This window comes from Vigna umbellata, chromosome 7, assembly GCF_029865625.1.
Source record: "Vigna umbellata cultivar VRB3 chromosome 7, Vumbellata_1.0, whole genome shotgun sequence".
Classification (NCBI taxonomy): Eukaryota; Viridiplantae; Streptophyta; class Magnoliopsida; order Fabales; family Fabaceae; genus Vigna; species Vigna umbellata.
The window spans coordinates 25,138,260-25,161,788 of NC_142171.1; the positions used below are offsets into that span (position 1 = coordinate 25,138,260).

General features: G+C 32.5%; 2 protein-coding genes across 6 annotated transcripts; both read left to right on the forward strand.

The window, feature by feature from the left end:
- The first annotated feature begins 7,347 nt into the window (after positions 1-7,347).
- LOC124830384 (transcription termination factor MTEF18, mitochondrial-like) lies at positions 7,348-10,465 on the forward strand. 2 transcript variants are annotated; one of them, XR_015780736.1, is made up of 2 exons: positions 7,348-9,369; positions 9,935-10,465. XR_015780736.1 is itself a non-coding variant. In XM_088094226.1 (2 exons), exons 1-2 carry the CDS (start codon positions 7,405-7,407, stop codon positions 10,026-10,028), a joined length of 1,578 nt encoding a protein of 525 aa, XP_087950352.1. In that variant the 5' UTR covers positions 7,348-7,404; the 3' UTR covers positions 10,029-10,465. The 2 variants fall into 2 exon arrangements, 1 of the variants encoding a protein (XP_087950352.1); XM_088094226.1 differs by having other exon boundaries at positions 7,348-8,888.
- Positions 10,466-15,123: 4,658 nt separating this feature from the next.
- Positions 15,124-21,032, forward strand: LOC124830385 (FKBP-like peptidyl-prolyl cis-trans isomerase family protein). 4 transcript variants are annotated; one of them, XR_015780737.1, is made up of 7 exons: positions 15,124-15,453; positions 16,317-16,441; positions 16,531-16,745; positions 18,004-18,113; positions 19,145-19,253; positions 19,346-19,483; positions 20,615-20,687. XR_015780737.1 is itself a non-coding variant. In XM_088094228.1 (7 exons), the coding sequence occupies exons 1-7, from the start codon at positions 15,139-15,141 to the stop codon at positions 20,732-20,734; spliced, it is 1,047 nt and encodes a 348-aa protein (XP_087950354.1). In that variant the 5' UTR covers positions 15,124-15,138; the 3' UTR covers positions 20,735-21,032. The 4 variants fall into 4 exon arrangements, 3 of the variants coding, with proteins under 3 accessions (XP_087950354.1, XP_087950353.1, XP_047160028.1); XM_088094228.1 differs by having other exon boundaries at positions 15,124-15,460; positions 16,348-16,441; positions 19,407-19,483; positions 20,615-21,032; XM_088094227.1 differs by having other exon boundaries at positions 19,407-19,483; positions 20,615-21,032.
- The last annotated feature ends 2,497 nt before the right edge of the window (positions 21,033-23,529 follow it).

Below are 23,529 nucleotides of genomic sequence, written 5' to 3' on the forward strand. Positions count from 1 at the left end.
TATTCATTATAACATATCATAATGTAATTATTATCACATTATTCATTGTAATATATCCACTATATTGATGTAATTATTTTATATTTTGATTTTGTTAGTATCATTTCAAATTATGGATACTAAGATATATTAATGTTTTCAAGTGTAGTATATACTTATAATATATAGTTGTTACAAAGATATTTATAAAAGTTTATTAGGTTGGAGATGTTGAAAGAAAAATGTGATTTTTTTTATACATGTCTGTACATTATTTCAAATTATAATTTATTAGATAGATTGTAATTTGTTATGATAAGACTTTGAAATGAATATTAAGATATAGGAATAAAACATTATTATTTGTCATAATGTATAAATGATTTGTCTAGAACAAAGTTATTACAGAAAAATTTGTACATATTAATTATACATGTTGGTATTAAAAAGTTTATTTTTAATAATGTGTTTACATTGTTTGGAATTACAATTAGTTAAAAGGTCATTTTACAATTTTTTGTGACCTTATTTACTAATTAGGCAGAGTATATCGTCTCAAGGACCGAAGAAAAAATTGTGATTAAAGAAGAGGATGGGAAAGATAGGCATAATGTAAGATTGTGTGATTATTTACTGACATGGTCAAAATTTTATTCTTCTAGTTTATTATCATATTTATCTAAAGATAATGAAATACAAAATATGTTATACTATACTTCATGAAAGTTGTTATTGAGTATAGGAAGGTCAAAACTGAGAAGGTTCAAGTAATGTGTTTACAAAGCTTTTGTCTAGATCAAGGTTCAAGTAATGCTTGAAGTAGATTAATTTTTCATTTAAGGACAAAGAAAGATAATGTTATGAGTTTTTCTATGATTTTAAGTCAATGTGTAGAATTGTGATGATGAACTCTAAATCATGTTTTGCATATGCTTTGTTTTACATACGTTTTCAACCGTCATTACAAGATAAACGTTTTTCTTTCAAAGTCTTGTTCTATTTAGAGAAGCCACATAAACTTTAGGAAGAGGAAGAAAAATTGTAGTGTTTATTTTATACCAATAACTTATAATCTTGAAATCATTATTAAATATCCCAAGGTATAAGAGAAAATGAATATCCTTTTATAAAATTAGAAAATATATTTCAATGATATTTGCATGAATTAACTCAATATATTTCAATGAATATTCTTTTAGAACATTTACTTGGTTACTAACTTAGAGATCATCAACTCAAAGTGTGAAAAAGTCTTTTCTTTTCTTTCATGGTCAACTCTACATCCATAACATAATGACATTATAATATGATGCTAGATTATATGGATTTTTGAGACATTCTTTTAAAGATTTGAATGCAAGTATGTAGATTCCATGTTTATGGAATTATTAATGATTTTCACTACTAAAAAATAATAAATAATAACTGAATTTTGTGATTAAAAATTGTAATCATTATCGATAGTCAATTTTGTTTTTAAATTAGTGATTTATTTAGAGTAAACCAATTACTATAAAATCAGGCATTGTTTTAAAATTAATGATTTAAATAATAAAAGAAAAATTAATTTTTAATTAATAATTAGAAACATATTAAGTTAAATACTTATTATTCATATATTTTTAGTTTTTTTTATTAAATATCTTAGATTATTAAATATCTTATATTTATTTTTTATCTAGTTACTTGTTTTTTGTTACTTTGTTATTATTCTAGCATGGTCTAATGTCAACCAAGATGAGCTAAGACATCACTTTACGGGGTTTTTTTGCTATCAACGTTAGTCTTGATGGTACTAGTCATCGTCTTAAAACTGGTCTTATGGCTAAATATTACACATAAATTTTTTAGTTAGATTATGGTGATACTTTTTTTGTAGTGACAAATATGGCTTTTGTTCATTTATTTATAGTCATGGTTGTTCTTCGATCTCTTTATTAAGTGGATGTAAAAAAATGTGTTCCTTAATGGAGATTTGCAGAAAGTGATTTATATGGAGCAACCTTCAGGATTTGTTGCTTAGGGAAAGTCTTTTGGATTGGTATGTCATCATCGCAAACATTTATATGGTCTAAAATAGTCTCTTAAGGCCTGATTTGGAAGATTTAGTAGTTTTGTTCAACATTTTAGTATGAAACGGTGTGATGCAGATCATTTAGTCTTTTATCATCACTTGAGTGTTGTATGTGTCTACTTGATAGTATATGTTGGTGACATTATTCTTACAGTGACAACCATGACATCTCCCAGATGAAACAACATCTTTGTCACTATTTTTAGACTAAAGATCTTTGCAAACTTAGATATTTCTTGGGTATTAAGGTGGCACAATCCAATGGTGGTATTTTTATATATAAAAGGAAATATGTATTGGATATGTTGGAGGAAACTGGGTTGAAGAATTCAAAATCTATTGACACACCCATGGATTCTAATACCAAACTCCTACCAAATCAGTGGAGCCTATGTCAAATCCTAAGCAATATATAAGATAGTTTGGAAATTGACATCTCCTTTGCAGTTAGTGTGGTAAGCCAATTTATTAATTCCCCAAGTGAAGATCATTGGATTGTAGTCATTTATATATTAAAGTACACTAAATGATCTTTTGGAAAAAGGTTGTTATATGATCCAATAACCATACAAGAGTTGTTTGTATTCTGTTTCGGTAGATACTTTTAGGGACCGAGAGACTAACCTGCTGACGCGTCTGGGCCGCTCGCTCGCTTCCAAACTCCTCCTGTTGGCCGATCGGTGTTGGCGCAAACCGATCGGTCTCCTTCTTGACGAGGGGGATGTACCTGCAAAAGGTACTCCGACGCCCAAGTTAGGCGTGTGATTTGAAGAGCCTCGGCTCTTGTTTGAATATTTAGTGAATGATTATCACTATTGAATATTTGAGAGTAGCGTAGAGTAAATAATGCGTAAGTGGAACGTACCTGGCTTTTGGCCCTGGCTTTGTATTTATAATTTATCTCATGGATCCTGAGCTGATATAAGCCCAATAAAATATAAACAGAATAAGATATAAACAGATTACCTGAATATCCGGTTGGTTGTTTGTAACCACTCGGTTAATATTTTATACTATACATTATGCCCCCCAAGTCCGAGTTAAGCGGTTGGCTTTAGCCGTGGTTAACTATAGGACTGATGAGTTTGAGGGAGGCTGTGTTGGCGGAATTGAAAGCGTTTTACCGCTCGACTTTCAACATTAACCGAGCGGGATTTACCGCTCGTCCTTCAATAGGAACCGAGAGGAATTTACCTCTCGGTCTTCTACGTTAACCGAGAGGGCTTTATCTCTCGACCCTCGACATTAACCGAGCGGGATTTACCGCTCGTCCTTCAACATGAACCGAGAGGGATTTACCTCTCGGCCTTCGACTTTAACCGAGCGGGATTTACCGCTCGTCCTTCAACATGAACCGAGAGGAATTTACCTCTCGGCCTTCGACTTTAACCGAGCGGGATTTACCGCTCGTCCTTCAACATGAACCGAGAGGAATTTACCTCTCGGTCTTCAACATTATCCAAGAGGGATTGACCGCTCGTCTTTCAACATTAACCGAGCGGGATTTACAGCTCGGTCTTCGACCTAGGAATGCTTCCTAGGGAACGGGCTTTACCGTTCGGCTTCGAGAGGGTTTTACCTCTGCTTTGAGCTAGGAGTGTTTCCTAGTGAACGTGATTTACCGTTCGTCTTTGAGAGGGCTTTACCTCTCTCCCGAGAGGGATTTACCGCTCGGTCTTTGACCTAGGAGTGCTTCCTAGGGAACGGGCTTTACCGTTCGGCTTTGAGAGGGCTTTACCTCTCTGTTTTGAGCTAGGAGTGCTTCCTAGTGAACGGGCTTTACCGTTCGGCTTCGAGAGGGCTTTACCTCTCTCCCGAGAGGGATTTACCGCTCGGTCTTTGACCTAGGAGTGCTTCCTAGGGAACGGGCTTTACCGTTCGGCTTTGAAAGGGCTTTACCTCTCTCCCGAGAGGGATTTACCGCTCGGTCTTGGACTTGATCGTTAATTATGAACTTTCCTGACGAAATTGGCAATCAGTGTTTGCAATAGGAGACTTCCCCTTCGTTAATTGAATTCCATGATACTTTAAGAATGAAGTCCGTTTATGACTAGATCCTAGTCTGCACTTGCATAGTTGATGGCGTGGATTTTGATATATATTTCTTCAAGATGTTGTATTGCTAAAATTCTCATGATGATATATATTATGGTATATAACCGTATAATAAATGATTCGGTTACCAGATATTATGAATTGCACCGAATAAATAACATAGATAATAAACAAGGTATCAAAACCGTTTCGAGATTTTATAATATTGTTGTTGATAGTTATCTCTAACACAATAATTTATTTGACTATTTGAATCACGCCAGAAAATGTTTCGGTTATAATAATTAGATAACTATATTTATAGTTATGTACTATATTATATATCATATATCATATAATATATTATGGATTATACTATATATTTAACATAAAAATAGTTGTTATAATATCTATTATCAATTAGATATTTTATGAAATATTCATATTTCAAAAAATACTTATCTTGTGGATGACGTCTCACGTAGAGATGATGATTCACGTAGAGTGCTTCATAGGGAACGGGCTTTACCGTTCAGCTTTGTTGTTCCTCCATGCTCCTCGTGGTCGCCATTGGGTTTGCCGCTCGGCCCCACGGTGGGCGCCAAAATGTTTCGGTAGATACTTTTAGGGACCGAGAGACTAACCTGCTGACGCGTCTGGGCCGCTCGCTCGCTTCCAAACTCCTCCTGTTGGCCGATCGGTGTTGGCGCAAACCGATCGGTCTCCTTCTTGACGAGGGGGATGTACCTGCAAAAGGTACTCCGACGCCCAAGTTAGGCGTGTGATTTGAAGAGCCTCGGCTCTTGTTTGAATATTTAGTGAATGATTATCACTATTGAATATTTGAGAGTAGCGTAGAGTAAATAATGCGTAAGTGGAACGTACCTGGCTTTTGGCCCTGGCTTTGTATTTATAATTTATCTCATGGATCCTGAGCTGATATAAGCCCAATAAAATATAAACAGAATAAGATATAAACAGATTACCTGAATATCCGGTTGGTTGTTTGTAACCACTCGGTTAATATTTTATACTATACATTATATTCAAATGTTGATTAGGCAGGATCTGCTCTGACAATTTGACTTTAACCAATGGCTGCTACCTACGACAAGGCTAAGAAGATCCAAAGATCAAAGCAAAGTACTATCTAACGAACATTTTCTTGAAGCCTATATATTGAAGAATGTCGTAGAAAAGAGGAAGAGAATAAACATACGAACAAAAAAGAAAATATTAGTGAGGAAAGCTCAAAAGAAAAAGAAAATACTCTCAAGCTTCATAGAAACATAAGCTTGTTGTTGTAAGAAGAGAGAAAACTCTAATAGTCTATTAGATTGAATTATATATATATATATATATATATATATATATATATATACACACACATCTTTTCAACAAGAGCAACGTCTATGGACTTGTAAGCGATCTGTTTGATTACAAATTTTGAAAAGAATCCAAACACTTAAACTTAACTTGGTGGGTTAAACGATAGCTAGACAGGTTTGTCTAGTAGAAAACAGGAATGGGTGAAGAATATTACACAACCAGGTGGGTAAAACTCAGTTCTAGTCAAAGTAACGGGGGTTACTTGGTTTGACTAGGTGATACCAGAAGTGGTGAGAATACTCAGTTGTAATCTTGTGGAAGATTATAGTGGAACCCTCTAAGAGGTCTTAAAGGAGAACTGGATGTAGCTCGGTGGAGTAAACCAGTATAAAAATAACCATGTGTTTATTGCATTAATCTTACTAAATTATTCTATTACAAATCCAGCAGTTGTGTATTATCTTAACCATTATAAAAGCTCTTGTCACCAAACGTCTTTTTATTAAGAGCTAACTTTATCAAAAAGATGCAACAAATCTGTTTAAACGATTGAAAAATATTTGTTTGAAAACTTATAGCTTGAACAAAACTTTCAAGTCAAACGTTTAACAACGTATATAAATCTTTTAATCCTTGACAAAGTTGTTAAATTATCTCCTTTGCGAAAAGTTTTCCTATAAGATTATTCAACCCCCTTCTAGTGTTTTTCAAATACTTCAAAATCAATGACTCAATTCGCCTCAGATGAAATCTCAATCACACATTTCAACATTCAATCACTAAAAACGATTCAAAGCTCTTGACTAAACTCAACATGTCATATTTCATCAGCACAAACACTAATATAAACATTTTAACCAATTTCAAGCAACTCAGATTCTTAAAAGCAAGGTAATTTAACTTTCCTTACCTGACAAATGATCAAACCGTTCTAGAAAGCCTAAAATAGCTCCAAACACACAAGAAGTCCTAGTTGCTCCTATAGTACACTGTTAATACCACTTATTAGTAGAGAGTCTCATATAAGACTTAAACTTCACATTTAAAACAAAAAGGTTTAGCATGTAAGGAAGACGAAATATACCTAAAAAGAGGAGTAAAAGACTAACTTACTATATTTAAGAAACTAATCGGTTAAACTTAAAGATCTCGTTGTGAGGATCACTCAGACAATCTACAATTTTTAAACATATTAACAGAAAGCAAGAATCCTTAGAAAGAAGTCAAAAAAAACTTTAAAAAAATGATTTTTAAAGAATTTGTGTGTTTTAAAATAATAAAATTCATTCCTAACAAAACTATTTATATTAAAACTATTTAATATTAAAATAATTTATTCTCAATTTATATAAATTGTTTTTGAAGATACATTTTTAAATCCATATCTAAATATCATATATATAAAGAGAATTTTTTTCGTGTCTATATTTATTTTTTAATTTTATTTCTTTAAATGAATATTTTAAATTAATATTATTATTTTATCAGTTTACACTTTGATCAGTTTCTAAATTTAATTACTTTTTCATTCGACTGTTTTTTCAAAACTTAATTTTTTTAATTGTAAAATTACATATAAAATAAATAAAATTTATTTACAATAAAAAATAAAATAAATACACATGTATATAGTAAATGTGTTTTTACTGGTGTGGTGCTGTTAAGAATGAAGGTTGTTCTTTTTTTCCAACATAATCTTATCAATATTTAAATATTAGTCACGATTTAATAAACAAAAAAGTCTATAGTTTTTATAAAATTTCAAAACTATTATGTATACAAAATTATTATTCGTCAAATTAAGTTATAAATTATTAAACTTTAGAGTAAGCACAATAAAAAATTATATCAACAACAATTTGTAGAAAGTATTTTATATGTTAGTCCATGAATTTATAATAAGTTTTTTTTTATTCCTTTCCATTATCAAACAAAGATGAATCGAAGATAGAGAGAGAAACCAAACCCTGGCTGGGTTTGGAACAGACATGTCTCTCCACCGCCATGTTTGCAGAACCTCAAAGCTATCAAAGATCCCTAGGAAGTACAAGCAGTTCGCCATAGCACAGGGGCAGAAGTCTGTTACTGATTATCTCCACGCCACGCGCTGCATTCCTTACGCCTTCGCTGATCAAATCTCCAAGAACTCCAACAATGCCCTCATGAATCTCATCACCAAGCTCAGTGCTTTCTCCCCTCCCCACTATCCCCACAACCTCAACAAGTTCCTCAGGTACAACCCCATCAACGAATTCGAGTTCTTCTTTGAGAGCATTGGCATACACCCTTCAAAGTTCCCCTCTTTGTTTCCCCAGAACAAGTTCTTCTTTTCAGAAGATGAGACCCTTTTGGATGCTGCTTATGTTCTCAGCGAATTTGGATTTCCCTGGGACAAGCTTGGAGTGCTGTATGAGGAGAGTGGGTGGGTGTTCAAGTGGGGTGCTTTTGAATTGAATGATAGGCTTTGTGGATTCAAAGGGTATGGTTTTTGCAATGTGCAGGTTGTGGGGATATGCTTGGCTTTCCCATTTGTGTTTGATGGCCAGAAGGGTGCTGAGGTTGAGGCTTTGTTTTGTGATCTGAGGTTGCTGTTTGGGAAGTTTGGTTTGGCTGAGTGTGTTGAAGAGAAGGGGAATGGTGTGGATGATTGGGTTGGGTTGTGTAGGAAGATAAGGTTGTTTTATGATTTGAATGGAGGAAAGAACATAGGGGAGTTAATTGGAGGGAGCAATGGCGTTGGTGTAGGTGTTGTTGTTGAGCATGGGGAAGAGGAGTTGGTTCAAGCAATTGAGTATTTTTGTAGGTTTGGTGCGAAGAAAGAGGACGTGGCACGATTGATTGTGAATGGACCGGAATTGTTGGAACTTGTTTTGAACATGGGGAAGGTCAATGTGTTGAAGCTGTTGAAACACTTTGGAATGAGTTCCAATGATGTTGATATTGTTAAGAGGGACTATGCTCATGTGTTGGGGACAGTCAAGCTGTGTAACCTGCCAAATGTGATGAGAGCTTTGGGTTTACATGAGTGGTTCTTTGAGAAGATTAAGGATGGGAATCATAGTTTGTTGGTTAGTTTTGTCGCGAACAATCGCGAAGTGGTCGGAGATAAAGGTTATCCAAGTTTTTTGAAGGCTATTGAGGTGTCTAAATCTCCAATTCACAATATGAGTAAGTTGAACTTCTTGCATGGCATTGGCTTTGGAGAAAATGCTTTGACCATGTATATTTTCTCTTATATGCACGGAACAAGTGATGAGTTACAAAAGAGATTTGATTGCCTTCTACATCGTGGGATTGACTTTTCAAAGGTCTGTAAAATGATCACGGTTGATCCCAAGATTCTTCGCCAAAACCCTGAACGTTTGGAGCAAAAGATTAATTTCTTGTGTCAGGAAATGGGACAGTCACTTGAGATTTTGGTGACTTTTCCATCATTCTTGTGCTTTGACTTAGAGAATCGCATTAAGCCCAGGTATAGGTTCCATTTGTGGATTATGGAAAAGGGTCTGTCTTCCAAAAGATATTCTATTGCAAGCATAGTTGCAACAAGCAACAGGAATTTTGTTTCCCGTGCTTTTAAAATCCATCCTGCTGCTCCGAAACATTGGTTTGAGCAATTTATTCCCTGAAATTTGCCAATATGATGACTATGTTTTTTTTAACAATTGTCTTTGAAACTCCAGCAATTATTTCAAATGACGTTGTAAAGATTCTTAAACTTTGTTACTTGCTGTGTTCTGGTTTGGAGTTGAAGACAGACCATTCAATGTTGTTGGAGAACTCGTGGCAGTGGTTTATTTGCTTCGCAATGGTAGTGAGAAATCAAGAATGACCTGCAAATTTTTTATCATGGTTTCTTCATTTCCAATGACCTCATCTCTGGTCTGATTTGTGAGATAAATCACAAATTCTGTGAACTGTTATTTATGCTTCTTCTAGGTTATATATCAGAGGTAGGTTGACCATTTGTAAGTACTTGTACTTTTTAGCATGACTTTATTCATTTGATATCTTCAAATGAACTCACTTTTTAATTTTTCATTTTAAAATTGTATATATATGATAAATTGTTCATAAAGTAAAGTACCGAATGCAAATTTGGTGAGATGTAAAAGGCTAGAGGTTGTGTCATGTACTTGATAACTGAGAAGATGCACCGATATGCATGATAATACTTTATTACATTATCCCTAAGCGTTTGTAGACACTAAGATTCTTGAACTTGGTGCTTGTTTTGAATGTCTTAAATTTGTGCTCAGAAATTTCATAATGAAAATGCTGCAGTGAGAACTAGTAGCAGAAAAACTAACAACACTAACAAACTAAAAATATATGTTTTCTCTAATGCATAATTTTAAGTATTCATTTCTATTCCTCTCTTGGATGCTAGTTGTATATCTGTTATCCAAAGAGTTGGTAAAAAAGTGACCAGAATTTCTAGCTCAACTTAATATTCTCCACTTTATAGTTTTATTGTAGCAAAATTGGGAAATCTAATTATTCTAAGTTTCTTTTCAGCGGGTCCAAGGAACTGAGAACCAACCCATCCTTCACCAGGGAGGGCCAAAAAGTTACTGTCTATGTAACACCTGGTAATGGACCCTTGGGTTGAAAATCAATAAAACCCTTTGTGGAAGACCATCTCATCATTCCTGAAAATTTTCATGTTACCACATTTTAAAAATACCAGAGTGGCAGGTGATAAGAAATTGCATGATGGAAAGTAATATGAAGTGCAATTCCAAGGACTGTTGCATGTTATACTAGAGCAATCTTGGTCTTCATTTTGTTGCAGAAAAAAATTGGAAGATTGTTCAAATGAATGCAAGTCTATGATCCATTCTGTTTCTGCAGGAATGCTTCTGGGACCATTACTAGCTCTTCTAATGTTTTGATGGTTCTTGTTTAGTTTTTTATGCAGCAGGCATCTTTGTGTATTAGCTTTCATATGAGAGTTCTGTAAAAGTTTCACAGAAAATCTATCTGGAATTGATGTAGACTAGTATCTGTCAGATTGAATTGCAATGCAACTTCTATTACTGTGATTCAGGACTTGTGTTACTAAAATTTTACTCATGTCATGGTGGTAAGTTGGTAACTTATTAGGTTGATTGTTGATATTTTAATTTGTGTTCTCTACATTTTTGTTAAAAGTATTATGAATTTATATGAGAATTGATCATTGAGAAGCTGTGTAAGTGTGAAAAAATTGGTCTGAAGTTCTTTGGATAAACCATCTTAGTGAAAGAGATGTGTTTCCAAATGCAGATTTTTCTCATACTTAAATTTAGTTCAGTATTTATCTTTAATCATCTTTAACTCACATTTGCACTTATTACTTATGATTGGATTAAGATAGGGAAGGTTTAGGATTGCTTAATGAGGTTCTTATACATGTAAGTTGATGACTGATTTCTTATTGTCTTTGTCACATTATTATCTCATTTCAAACTTATCTTTGTGTTTTCAAATTTCTCTTGGTCATGAAAACAATTACAGAAAAATGTTACTGTTTTTCCAGTACTTTTATATTAATTTTTTAAAATAATTAAATATGTTTTTTATCTTTTTTTATTTTTTTGTCAAACTTGTTTTGATTTTATACTTCGATTAATTACTCCTCAATTTAAAAAAAAAATGAGTTTAGTCATTTGTTAACTTTGTGATTGTCACTAAATATTGAATTTAAATATAAAGAATGATTGCTGGATTTAGTACAGTAATATAAATCGCTACATTTAGGTGTAAAAAAAGATAAAAAAAATAATATATTTTTTAAAATTTAGGGTTTACATAATTTAAATATGTTTAGTCAATTTATGAAGTTTATTTTGATTCCAAAAGTAATACTTTATTTTAATTTCTGTAAAGTTTGAAATAATTATTTTTGTGTTCTTATAAAACTAGTGAGTTTTGATTTTAGTTCTTCTATATTTTTTTATCCATTCTTTCATAATTTCAAATAATTATTTTTAGTTTCTAATATTTATTTTAAAATAGATAAATAAATTTTATATCACAACAATATACATAATACACCACTTAAAATATCACATGATATTTTGTTCCACAAATAAGTAGTTAATTAGTCTCAATAATAGAAATCAAAAGTAATGATTTTCAATTTTAGAAGGACTTTTAAAAATGTATGAAACAAAATTAAAAGACATTTATTTTCATGAATAAAAATATATTTAAGTATGGAAGTGAGTTATACTAGCGCATAATTACTCCATCTAAACTCAAGTGTGTAAATTACTAAATTATACAAAAATGTATATATATATATATATATATATATATATATATATATATTTCTTGAAGATATATCTACTCATATATACACTCACGAGCCACTGAATAAAAAATCTACAATTGTTAGTGATGCACAGTAATTTATCTATAAAACATTTGTTTTCTTTCTCTCTTCAACATCAATCAATTTGTTGAGCTTTCAACAAATGAAAAGAAAATGTATATAAAAGGAATGATTCGAATGCTATAACACCCCCATTTTAATATAGTATTAATATTATGAAGGAATAATTACATTATTAATAAAATAGTTAGTTAATAAGTAAAATTATAAAGTTTCATTATCTAACAATTATAAAAACAAATTTTATATACAAAATACTAAGCTCAAAATTATATATAAGAATTGTCATCTTAAACCATCAAAACTAAAACATAACTAAAAGACATAAAACACTAAAGCTACCATGCCTCGGGCCATATCCATCTAAAGTTTGCTATACCATCACATCATCTTTCTCTGCTTACACCTACTAGATGATCATCGCCCAAACAAGTACATAAAGATAACCAAATAAAGAACACACAAAATAGGGTAAGCTAGTGATACAAAACCAAACTTAATAAATATATTAACATGTCATGCATATATCATGATTAATATAACTAACTAAAGATAAAAGATAAAGAAAAAATAAAGATAATATATCTAACAAATATAAAATAGATCAAACATCTTAATTATGCCAAAGACCTAGACTAGACTATCTAGATTTAGTATGAATCTCAAGCTATAGCGAGTCATGCACTTATGATGGTCTCTACTACTCTACAGAGCCATTGCCAATGAGTTTCACCCTACCACACTCACAAGGTTAGTCTATACCGCGTCTTAGGTCATACTGGAAGCACATAGGCTAAGACTTCCTACTACTCTCACCACATGTATCACTCTTCTCTAATTGTGAATGAATGATCATTAATACTTATAACACTTTAATACAACCATAAAGAATTCTCCTTGGAACTCTTACACACCTCATTCTATTCAATCATATGTTCCAAATCGTACTACAAATCATATAATAAACCATCATACCATTCAAAACTATGTACATAAGAAAAAGGAAGTTAAAACACCCAAAATGACTCAGACCTACTCGCCTAGCGCCAAAAACAGAGTTCCCAACAAGCATAGGTTCGCCAAGCGAGCATAGGTTCGTCTAACGAGCACATGCTCACTCAACGAGAAACCTCTGCTCGCCCAGCAGGAGACAAAATAACAAGCTTCAAAAGCCCAACGAGTTGGCTCGCCTAGCCTCTGAAACTCATTGTCAGGAACCTCATAAACTCGCTGAACAAGCTTTAACTTCTCTGCACAATTTTGTAGCATAAAAAAACTACAAAATTTTCACCACTAAACCCCTGTAACCTATCCTAAACACTTTTACCAACTTCTAACACTCATAGATTGAATTCTAGACTAAAAATTGACCCAATCAAATGTATATAGCTAACCTAAACTCGTTTTGACCTGTTTTACCACAAGATTCCAACCCAAAAATAACAAAAACCTCACTTTAAATACAAAAATTAAATTCCACAAGTTTTAGCTCATGTTTGAGCAACTTAAGGGTCTGAACAAGTCATAAATGACTCAAAGACAGACCCCAACCACTCTAAATCGCTTTAGGATATCCAAATCAAAATCTCACTACTCAAGACTTCTAATTTGCACTTAAAACCATCCAAAACACCATCAATGGACTACTACCTATTTCTACATTAGATTCCAACCAATTCACAACTCAAATAAGTCTCAACTCACATTCAAAGAGACTCTAAAGCTTAATTTTCTCTTTATAACCCTTAACTCAAAAACTCACATACCAAAGCCCCTTATTTTGACTAAAACACTTACAACTCAGCCTAGTTAAGTTCTCCTCCACATTTAACCAAATTCAACACCATCAAACATCTCAAAACACCATTCATCATACATTTTGAGTTTAACACAGAATCATTCAATATCAACATTCATCATGTGATCAAATGCACTTACACAACAATAATTCAACATCTACTAATTCCACACTCTAACACTAACAATTCATACTTAATAATTCAACATACAACAAAAACTAGCTTCCCTTACCTCAAAGAGAACTACCACAAATCAACACAGCTTACCAAACCTTGCTCAGAGCTCAAGGAATTCTAAGAATGCCTACAGAGCACAGAAAAGTGATAAGAGAGAATCCTTAGAGCCTCTGATCAACAATAAACTAGGAAAATAGACCATAAGACACATGTGATAAGGAATCACCATACATGATCTCAACCTTAAAACGAAAGGAAAAATGAATCAAAACTTACTTGCTTCAAACTAAAAACTGATTGGTAGATAATGGAGATTGCATTGTGATGATTTTCTAAGCACTTCTTGATCATCAAACAAATGATCTAGGAGTTAAAATTTGTAGAGAGAAAGAAAAGATAACTCAAAGAAAGATTTTTAGAAAGATGATAAGTGTTTTAGATAATGAAACAAATTTAAAATTTTTTATTTATATTATTGAATTAATTTAAAATTAAAATACTTGGTTTCATTAGTTTAAAACACCTATTAACTAACATTTTATATTTTCTAGATTCTTACAAATATATTATTCAATAGGTTTATTTTCGTTATTAGGTTTATTTTCGTTATTAATGGTTATAATCTGTATACACTATGATACATTTCTAATTATAAGTTAAATTTTATTATAATTTTAAATTATGACTAACATTTATTAAGTTCATATAACTTTACCCTTTGCTAAATTTTAACTAATAATAAAACCATGTTAAAAATTACCCTAAAGTTTACTCAGAATTTTACATTTTTAAAACGTTTTATATTGTATCTTTTAAAATTTTATTTTTTTATCATAATAATAATAATATTATTAGTATTATTATTATTATTATTATTACATTTACACTTTTTCTTAGTCTCTTTTCTTATCTCATTTCTAATCACAAATAAAGAGCATTAATAACAATCTATGTAATTTTGTTAATCAACACACTTTTTATCAGTTCATATTATTAAAAATGTTTGTGAGATTCATTAATACTTTTATCATAATTATTGATAATAAAGAAAATGTTAAAAAATGATATATCTGACAGACACAATAATGACATTACAAGAAAATTATCTGACAGACACACTACTGACGTTGAAAAATCGTTAATACTAAGGTTTAACTGTGACCATGATAATTTGTCTGTTAAAAGAATGTTCTCAGAAAGAGATTTTTGAAGTTATAAATACGACTTCATGAACATTTGTAAGAAATACGAATATACAAAGAGGGGAAAGACTATTCAATAATCCTTGAATCCACGTGTCACACTGGTAGGAGTCCAAGTAGGACTAAGAATCCAGCATGTCATGGTGAAGGCAGAAATGATCGACAATGATTGACCAAAAGCACATCCAAGTTATCCAAGTGGAAAATGTTGAGATAAGGCACTCTCCACAGCCACTCATAATCACAGACACAGCAATCACCACAGAGAAACCAAAACTATATTGTCAGATTCCAGAAAAGCAAGCAGAAGGCAAAGAAAGAACTTGGCTAGCTAAGGATCAAGCAAATACAATGGCTCAAGCAATGGCATCAATGGCAGGTAGCCTTCAACTCAGTGGCTCCACACGTTTGCATGCCAAAAGGGTGTCTTCAGTCACACGTGCAGGATTCGCAGTTAGAGCACAACATCAACAAGAACAAGTGAGTGGTGAGGCTCACAGTAGCCGTAGGACAGTGCTGTCTCTTGTTGCTGCTGGTTTGGCCATCTTAGTGATTACACACACACAATGGATCTACATAACAAACAAACAGAGGCTATTTTCTAAAATTATAAAAATAAATTATATTTATTTTTACAATTATAATAATAATAAATTTATTAATTTTTATTATCGTTAAAAAAACTAACACACTAATAAATATTTTCACTAAATTAATATAAAAAATATAATTTTTTATATTAATTTAGAAATGAAATTATATATATTTTAAAATAATTTATGTTACAATAAACTTTTAAAATTAACGAAAGCTGTTGTCTGAAGTAAAAAAATGAGGCAAATTTTGTTTATTTGCTTAAGGGATAAACAAAGTAGATAAGGTATAAGCAACACGAAATAGGTGTTGTGTTATGCTGTGTGCATCTACTCTAGGAGGCTATGTTGTCGTCTTTTTGTTGTAAGTCTTTCTCAGACACCCTTTTGCATCAAATTCCTAATTTCACCTTAAATAGCTTTCTATGTTTGTGTTCGGTGTTCTGTGAGCTATATTGGTTTTGTGCTTCTTTTAGATGTTAAAGTTAGTGTATTGAGCTATGTTGGGTGTAATGTAATGTTGGGGATTGATGCCACTTTCCTTTTCTCTACCCAGTTTTACTCCTCTCATAATATGTTGGTAGAATCTTCTAATTCTGATTGGAATTTTTACATTCCCAGTTATGTGTTGGAGTGAGAGACAATGAAATTTAATGTAAATACTATGTCTTTGAACAATTTGGAGCTGGCAATGTTGCTTTAGGGTTTATATGATTAGTCAACAAATTAGGGAATGAAAGTTTTTTGCAGGTACTAAAAAGGGTTTTACTGTTTTGGGCAGTGAACTTTCCTTGCGCTGTACAAGGAACTATATTTTCTCAGAGGAAACAATTATCTCATGGATGCACAAACCAAAATTCAAAGGATTATTACCTGTAAGAGTGGCATATGTTTTGATATTCTTTTTGTGAAATTTCGGTAATGGATTGTGATTTGGTGTGTTATGTTTTGTCTGTGAGGATAGAATGCAGGATAGTTCCATGTTGCGTTCTGAAAAATCATTGAGGAGAACACTCTTCCTTTCTGTCTTGGTCTCAACTGGTTTTTTCCCAACTTTGTATTCTTATGCAAAGACAAAGAGTAAGAATCCTTATGATGAAAAACGATTGCTAAAACAAAATCAGCGGATACAGAAGGAAAACAATGCGCCAGAGGACTTCCCAAATTTTATTAGAGAAGGTGACAATGATTTTTTTTTCTTTCATCAATTTAAAGCTCTACTTTTGATTTAGCTATATGCTTTCCAGTTTCCGTTCCATAATGTCTGAGCTTACATGTGTTTCTTGCACATGATTATGTTACTTTCTCTGGGAGCTCGAATACTGACATGGAGACTGAACACGACACGGACATTTCGGCACATGTAGTCTCCAAAATGTAGGACACAGAGACACAAATCTATATATTATATTATTATGTATTTACATACTCAAAATCATCTATAAACAAGACTAGTCAAATATAATAATCTAAACACATTATCAGGTAATACAAAAATGAGTCTAATGTATTTATCTAATATCCAAAAAGTAAAAGTAGTGATCATATAAGATTTGTTCCTTATTTCTATAATCATAATACAAACTTATGTAATAAGTTTAAAAGTTTATAGCCTTTTAGAAAATCATTGTATTTGTGGTTATTAACAATGTATTGAAGCCATGTCAAAATCATGTTAGAGATAAAATAATGTCTTTCAAATTGGGCACTTCACTGATACGTGTTGTACGAGTGTACATATTTAAGTGTTCGATACTTGTCGGACACCGGACACACAATTTATGAGGTGTGTCCAAGCTTTACCATGGTTTTTGAGCTTACATTTGTTTTTGACACATGTTTATCTTACTTTCTACGGTATATTTTGTAAATCGGACCATGGTTTCTAAGCTTACATTTGTCTTTTTTGCACATCATTGTCAACTTTCTAGGTATATTCTATAAATAAAACCATGGTTTCTGAGTTGATCTTTGTTTTTTTCACATGGTTGTGTTACTTTCCATGGTATATTCTTTAAATTTGACCATGGTTTCATAGGCGGTACCAACCTCAACTAAAGGAAGAGGGTTGTGTTATGCCCTTAGTGGCCAGCATGAAACTTGTTCACGAGTCAAACCTTGTTTCAGAGAGACTACACAGTGAATAATATCTTTTAAGAATTTGGTTCCTAACTGAGTCCAATGACGTCTATGATCAACGTAGCTCACTTCATCATATGGGATATTGTTGTTGCTATTATGTTCCTTTCTAAGTTTAGTTAAACAAGTTCTAGTACTTTATTTTGCTGTGGTGACTCTGGTCAGTGTCTCAATTGTGTTTGTCTACTGAAGTTCAATGAGTTAAATTTAGGAGCCTACTGTGAAATTCATTTGTTGTGATCATCTTGTATGCTTTTTTGGATATGATTGTCTGATTTATTGTTATAATACATTTCAGGTTTTGAAGTTAAAATAGTATCTTCAGAGAACTATGTAAAGAGTAACTCGGGACTCATATACCGGGATTTTGTAGTTGGTCAAGGTGATTGCCCAAAGGATGGTCAGCAGGTTTTTGTTTTATTTTCTTTCCAATCTGCTGCTTTTTCTTTTATTTTTAAATGAATATTTGTCAGTAAGTTAGAAAGTTTGAAATTCTGGTGTTAAAGTCAGATTATGATAGGAAATAAAATCCTTACAATTCAATGGAGAATATCAGGAATCAATTGCAGATATTTTGTTATTGTAGAAATGGGTTGTTTTATTCCTTTGTTATTAAACTATAATTGTTCCTACACAGGGTTTAGCAACTTCTTTAAATGTGTATTTGTTTTATATTTAAACCTTACAGAACAATTCACGAAACCACTTCTTCTATGCTTTTGTCTTGGAAAGCGGGAAATTCCACTAAATGTTTGTGAAATAGAAAAACTAATACTAGTATATTGCAGAATGGAAACTAGGATATTTTTGCTTTAGAATTGAAACATTTGCTATCTGTCAAGGAAAGCACGGAAGCAGTTTTTTGCACTCTAATATTTATTGCATAATAATTTGTTTTAAGGAATATCTTTGGTTTGAGTTTGTACAAACTAATGATGTCAAAGTTATAAACTTCAGGGAATTTGCTTAGTAAGTCAGCCTGAATATTAGGGCAACAACATTTACTTCCTTCAAGAGTTTTTGTACCAGTTTTTGTGTCAACTTTTGTTGATAGTTCTCTCTTGTTGGCATTCAACTTCCGTCAAGAACTTTTGCTAGAAATTTTGTGCATCTCCATTACTGGGTGGGTTCTTAGTGAAATTAATAAGATCATATATGATTTCTGTGTTACTTATGCTTTCTTAATTTTTAGTGTATAACAAAATAAACTCCCGGTTAATGTAAAATTTTGCCCTTTGTTAACATTGTTTTATCATTTGTCAAGGATTAAACTATCGTTAGACACTAAGGTCAGGTGGTGATTGGGTGAATGTGAGAAGCAATCTTAAAAAAATGTCATTTTCAGCTGCAAGACTGGAACTTTTAGGCACTAAAATTTAAAGCATGATTTGTATGCACGAATTATATTCACTAATATGCTTGTAAATCTTGCCTTGCAGGTCACTTTTCACTACATTGGTTATAACGAATCTGGTCGTCGAATTGACAGCACTTACTTGCAGGGTACTCCTGCCAAAATCCGCATGGGTACCAAGGCATTAGTTCCAGGTTAAAATTTTTAGATTTAGAAATGTAAATTTCCTTGCAACTTTATGAAGAAAATATTCATCCTTTGCTTGATTTCTGTCTCTCCCTTAAAGAACCCAAAAGGGGAGGAAATAAGTGCAGAAGGAAGTGAGAAAAGTACATTTTCTGATGTAGGATTTGAGGAGGGAATCAGAGACATGAGACCAGGTGGGAAGAGAAGAATCATCATCCCCCCTGAACTTGGACCACCAGTGAGTTCCAACATCTCTTATTTTTCTTTTATCACCTTTCTCTAATCCATTTTTGGGGTTTTCCATATTGTATGATATTGACTGCTTAGAACTTAATCCTAATAAATTTTCAGTGTTTTTGATAGAACTGATATATAGAATTTAGAAAGAACACTTTTATTACTGTTGAACTCTAATCCCTTACCAATGTGATAGGGATTTAGAAACCAAAACAACAATTGTTGGACAACAGACACAAATGAGGTGTTCGAGAGACTTCACTCTCCTTAGCCCTTCCTAACACCTAAACAGACCAGACCCCTTCCTAGCACCTAAACAGACTTTATATAATGTCTTACATTTATAAAATTATAACTACATGAACTGTCTAGTTTCTTCCTTCTACTATATACTATACCAAACCTATCAGTTTTATTCAAAACTATTAGCTTGTTATGATTGAGCATGATCCTTTCCTTTAAGTGGGTAGAATTTGATTTTATACACCACCAAATGCAGATGAAATTTTGGCAGAATAATGAAGTCTATTACTTGGATCCATCTTACTCTTTTTGTAATAACTAATCTAAACTGTTACTGTAAGATTCAATAATATGTTGAATTTGGTAAAAGTAAAACAAAAATATTAATATGTTGGAAACTATTACTAGAAAGATTGAAACTCTACTTCAACCCCCTATTTCTCTGCATAAGAAATTTCATTTCAATATTATGTGCAAATTAGAGTGAAGTATAGGTTTTGTCTTGGAAGTCCCACATCGATTATAAATAAGGTCAATTTATAGTATATAAGTGGTGCAAACCTCACCTTACAAGATAATTTTGTGGAGTTGAGTTAGGTTTAAAGTCCATTTCTTAACATGATATCAGATTTTTCCGATTTTGTGTGTTCCACCCGCTATCTGACCACTATCGGACCACATAGTATATAAGTGGGTGCAAACCTCAACTAACAAGCTGGTTTTGTATTAACAGGTTTCAATCCTAATTCTTGAGCACTTTTTTAACAATAGTTCATCAACTTTACTAATACTGTCTACTTTACATTTCTTGCAACTGCACTGAATCTCTTAGAAATCACAATTTCAAAATCTCTCTAGAGTTGGATGGCTGATGTTTTTTCTTCTGCAGGTAGGACCTTCAACCTTTTTCAGCTCAAAACAGTTTGAAGTTTTTGATGTGGAGCTATTAAGCGTGCAAAATTGTGAAAGGAGGACCGTAGCCTTTTACTCAGATGTAATTTGCAATTGAGAGAAGGCTGCCATTTGAGTTGTCTAAATCATGACCACTGAAGGCATAAAGCACAGATTATTCTAGTTAGGAACTTATTTATGATTGTACTATATAGAGATAGCAACACACAACCTTTTAGCTTTTTTCTTTGAGGCAATCATAATCTAACATTGTTAAGATTTTTCTCTATTTTCTGTGATTCACTTTGGCCAGTATTTTCTTTTGCTCTGGTTTGTAAGTTGTTAACCTTGTCAATCATAAAAAAGGACTACAAACATACAATATTCATTGGTAAATGGATAAACAGTTTTTCATAGTTGTAGGATCCTGTTATCTTTGTTTCATTGGATAGCAAATCAAAAACAATTGTAGCCTGGACATGAAACAATACTATCCTTATACTATAAAATTAAAGGTCCATTGAATTATTCATTAATGGATAAGGTTACTAAACCAGAAAGTGTTTTCCACTTCAGTTGAACACATTAGTCTTACCTTTAACCATACATAAGAACCCTTGATATATTTGTTTGCATATTCACTATTTAAATCCACCTGCACCGCGCTTTCACATGTCAATTGACACACTAGAGTGCAACATTCATATGAATTAGAATAACTAAGTCATTTAATTACACACTAGAGTGCAACATTCATATGAATTAGAATAATTAAGTAATTGAATAAAAGGATTGTTATTGTTTTAGAAAATAAAACTTATTTATATAGTTCTGAGTATGCTTATGGTGTGTTTTTATTTCTCATAAACCTTATAATTTATAAGATTAACATTAGGTCTTTTATCTACCTACTATAATGTTCTTAATTATTATAAATAATACACTATAATAATTGTAAAACATAACTTACTCTTCCTCTCCCAATGCAATAAACACTATCACTTTTAATAAATATTTGATAACTCTTAAATTTAAGTTTATTCCTACAATATTCCATGAATTCTCCTTATATGAATTCATCTTCCCTATCAAATTGAACAACTTTTATTGACTTCCTAGTCTCCTTCTTAACTTGTCGTGAACTTCTTAAACACCTTGAATTTCTCTCATAAGAAATATACCCACATCTTCTGTGAAAAGTCATCCATAAATGATATAAAATATTTCTTACCACTAAAAGACTCAGGAGTGAATGATGAATTAAACCGAGTTGTGTCTTTGCTTGGTACTCAACAATCTTCATAAATTCTATCCTTGGATGCTTTTCAAGTATACAGTCGTCACAAAACTTCTTTTCAAACTTTATATCTAGTAGTCCATGCACCAATTACTTCATCGATAGCTCGACCAATCCTCCAAAATTTAAGTGCCCAAAGTGGAAATGCCACATCACAACTTCATCTCTCACATCCATCTTCAAACATTTCTCCTGTACTATGTTTAACTCCATCTTGTACATTCTATTTTTTTTTCATTTCAACTCAGGCTATCAATCGACCAAATTTATCCTTCAAGTACAATACTCGGTCCTTTATCAAAACTGGGTTTTCCTTTTCCATCAACTGTCCTATCCTTAGAATATTACTCTTGAGATTAGGTACAAAGTATACGTCTCGCATTCACCAGATTGTACCTCTCCCTTTTACAACTACCTTTGAATTATCTCCAAAAAAAAACATGTCCAACAACCACTTAGATGAGCTCTCAAAACATGCTTTCATCACCGCTCATATGATTACTAGTCCTAGTATCTAGATACCAAACCGAGATGTTTAACCAACTCGACTTTAACTCGACATCTGTTGTTTTGTTTATATTCACCTCAACTTCCATACTCCTAGATATCAAGCTAATCAGAATGAGTTTCGTACTCTAGCTTGGCAGCCCAACCTTTCATCTCGACAGTTTGGTCTTTGGGGTTCTTGGCATCATCAGGATCTCAATCTCTTCATCAACCTTCTTAGTAAGGAAATCTTTTTCCTTTTTCTTTTCAACTCGACAATATTTTTCTATATGGTCGACTTGTAGTCATTTGCGTAATGACTATGCTTGCCACATTTATAACATTCCACTCTAAAATTAATAGATTGACATCCTTAATCTCTCACTTTTCCACACGGTTATCGCCTTTGTAAACTTTCTCAAGAATCTATGACGCTTTTCTTGAAGATTTAGCATTCATTATCTTCTCAAAACCAAATTCATTAGCATCTCGGTTCAATATGTACAGGGCTGATTGATCCTTCACCCGCGATTTTCTTAATGCACAAACTTGGGCCATTGTCTGCTTTGCGTCTTTTGCGAGTTCTTCATAGCCATTCACAACAACATCCCAAACGTCTTGGGATCCAAGAAGGGCTCTCATCTGCACACTTCAATTGTCAAAATTGACTTTCTTTCTCAATTGAGGCAAAGACATATTGTTTGCTAGGTTGACTATCTCTCTCATTATCTCTTTCTCACTTGGACACTTAGGCCCTCAGCTCTGATACCAATTTGTTAGAAAATGACACTCACTTATATATATTTTTGAATATGCTTCTTGTATGTTTTCATTTCTTATAAGCCTTATAATTTATAGGATTAACATTAGGCCTTTCATCTATCGAACATAATGATGCCAATACAAATTAGCTTAGAGTAAAGTATGATTACCAATAATTGAGTCGTAGTTAGGTTTCGTTAATCAAAAGTTCATTCCGAAAACTATAAATACAGGTTTGAGGTAAAGAGATAGGTGATTGTATTAATACACATTAATTGCTATAACTGCTGAACGCTTACTAACTTTGGCATAAGAGTACCTTCTATAGAAATAGTTTGGATTGGGATAGTTGTTAGAGACAGTGATTG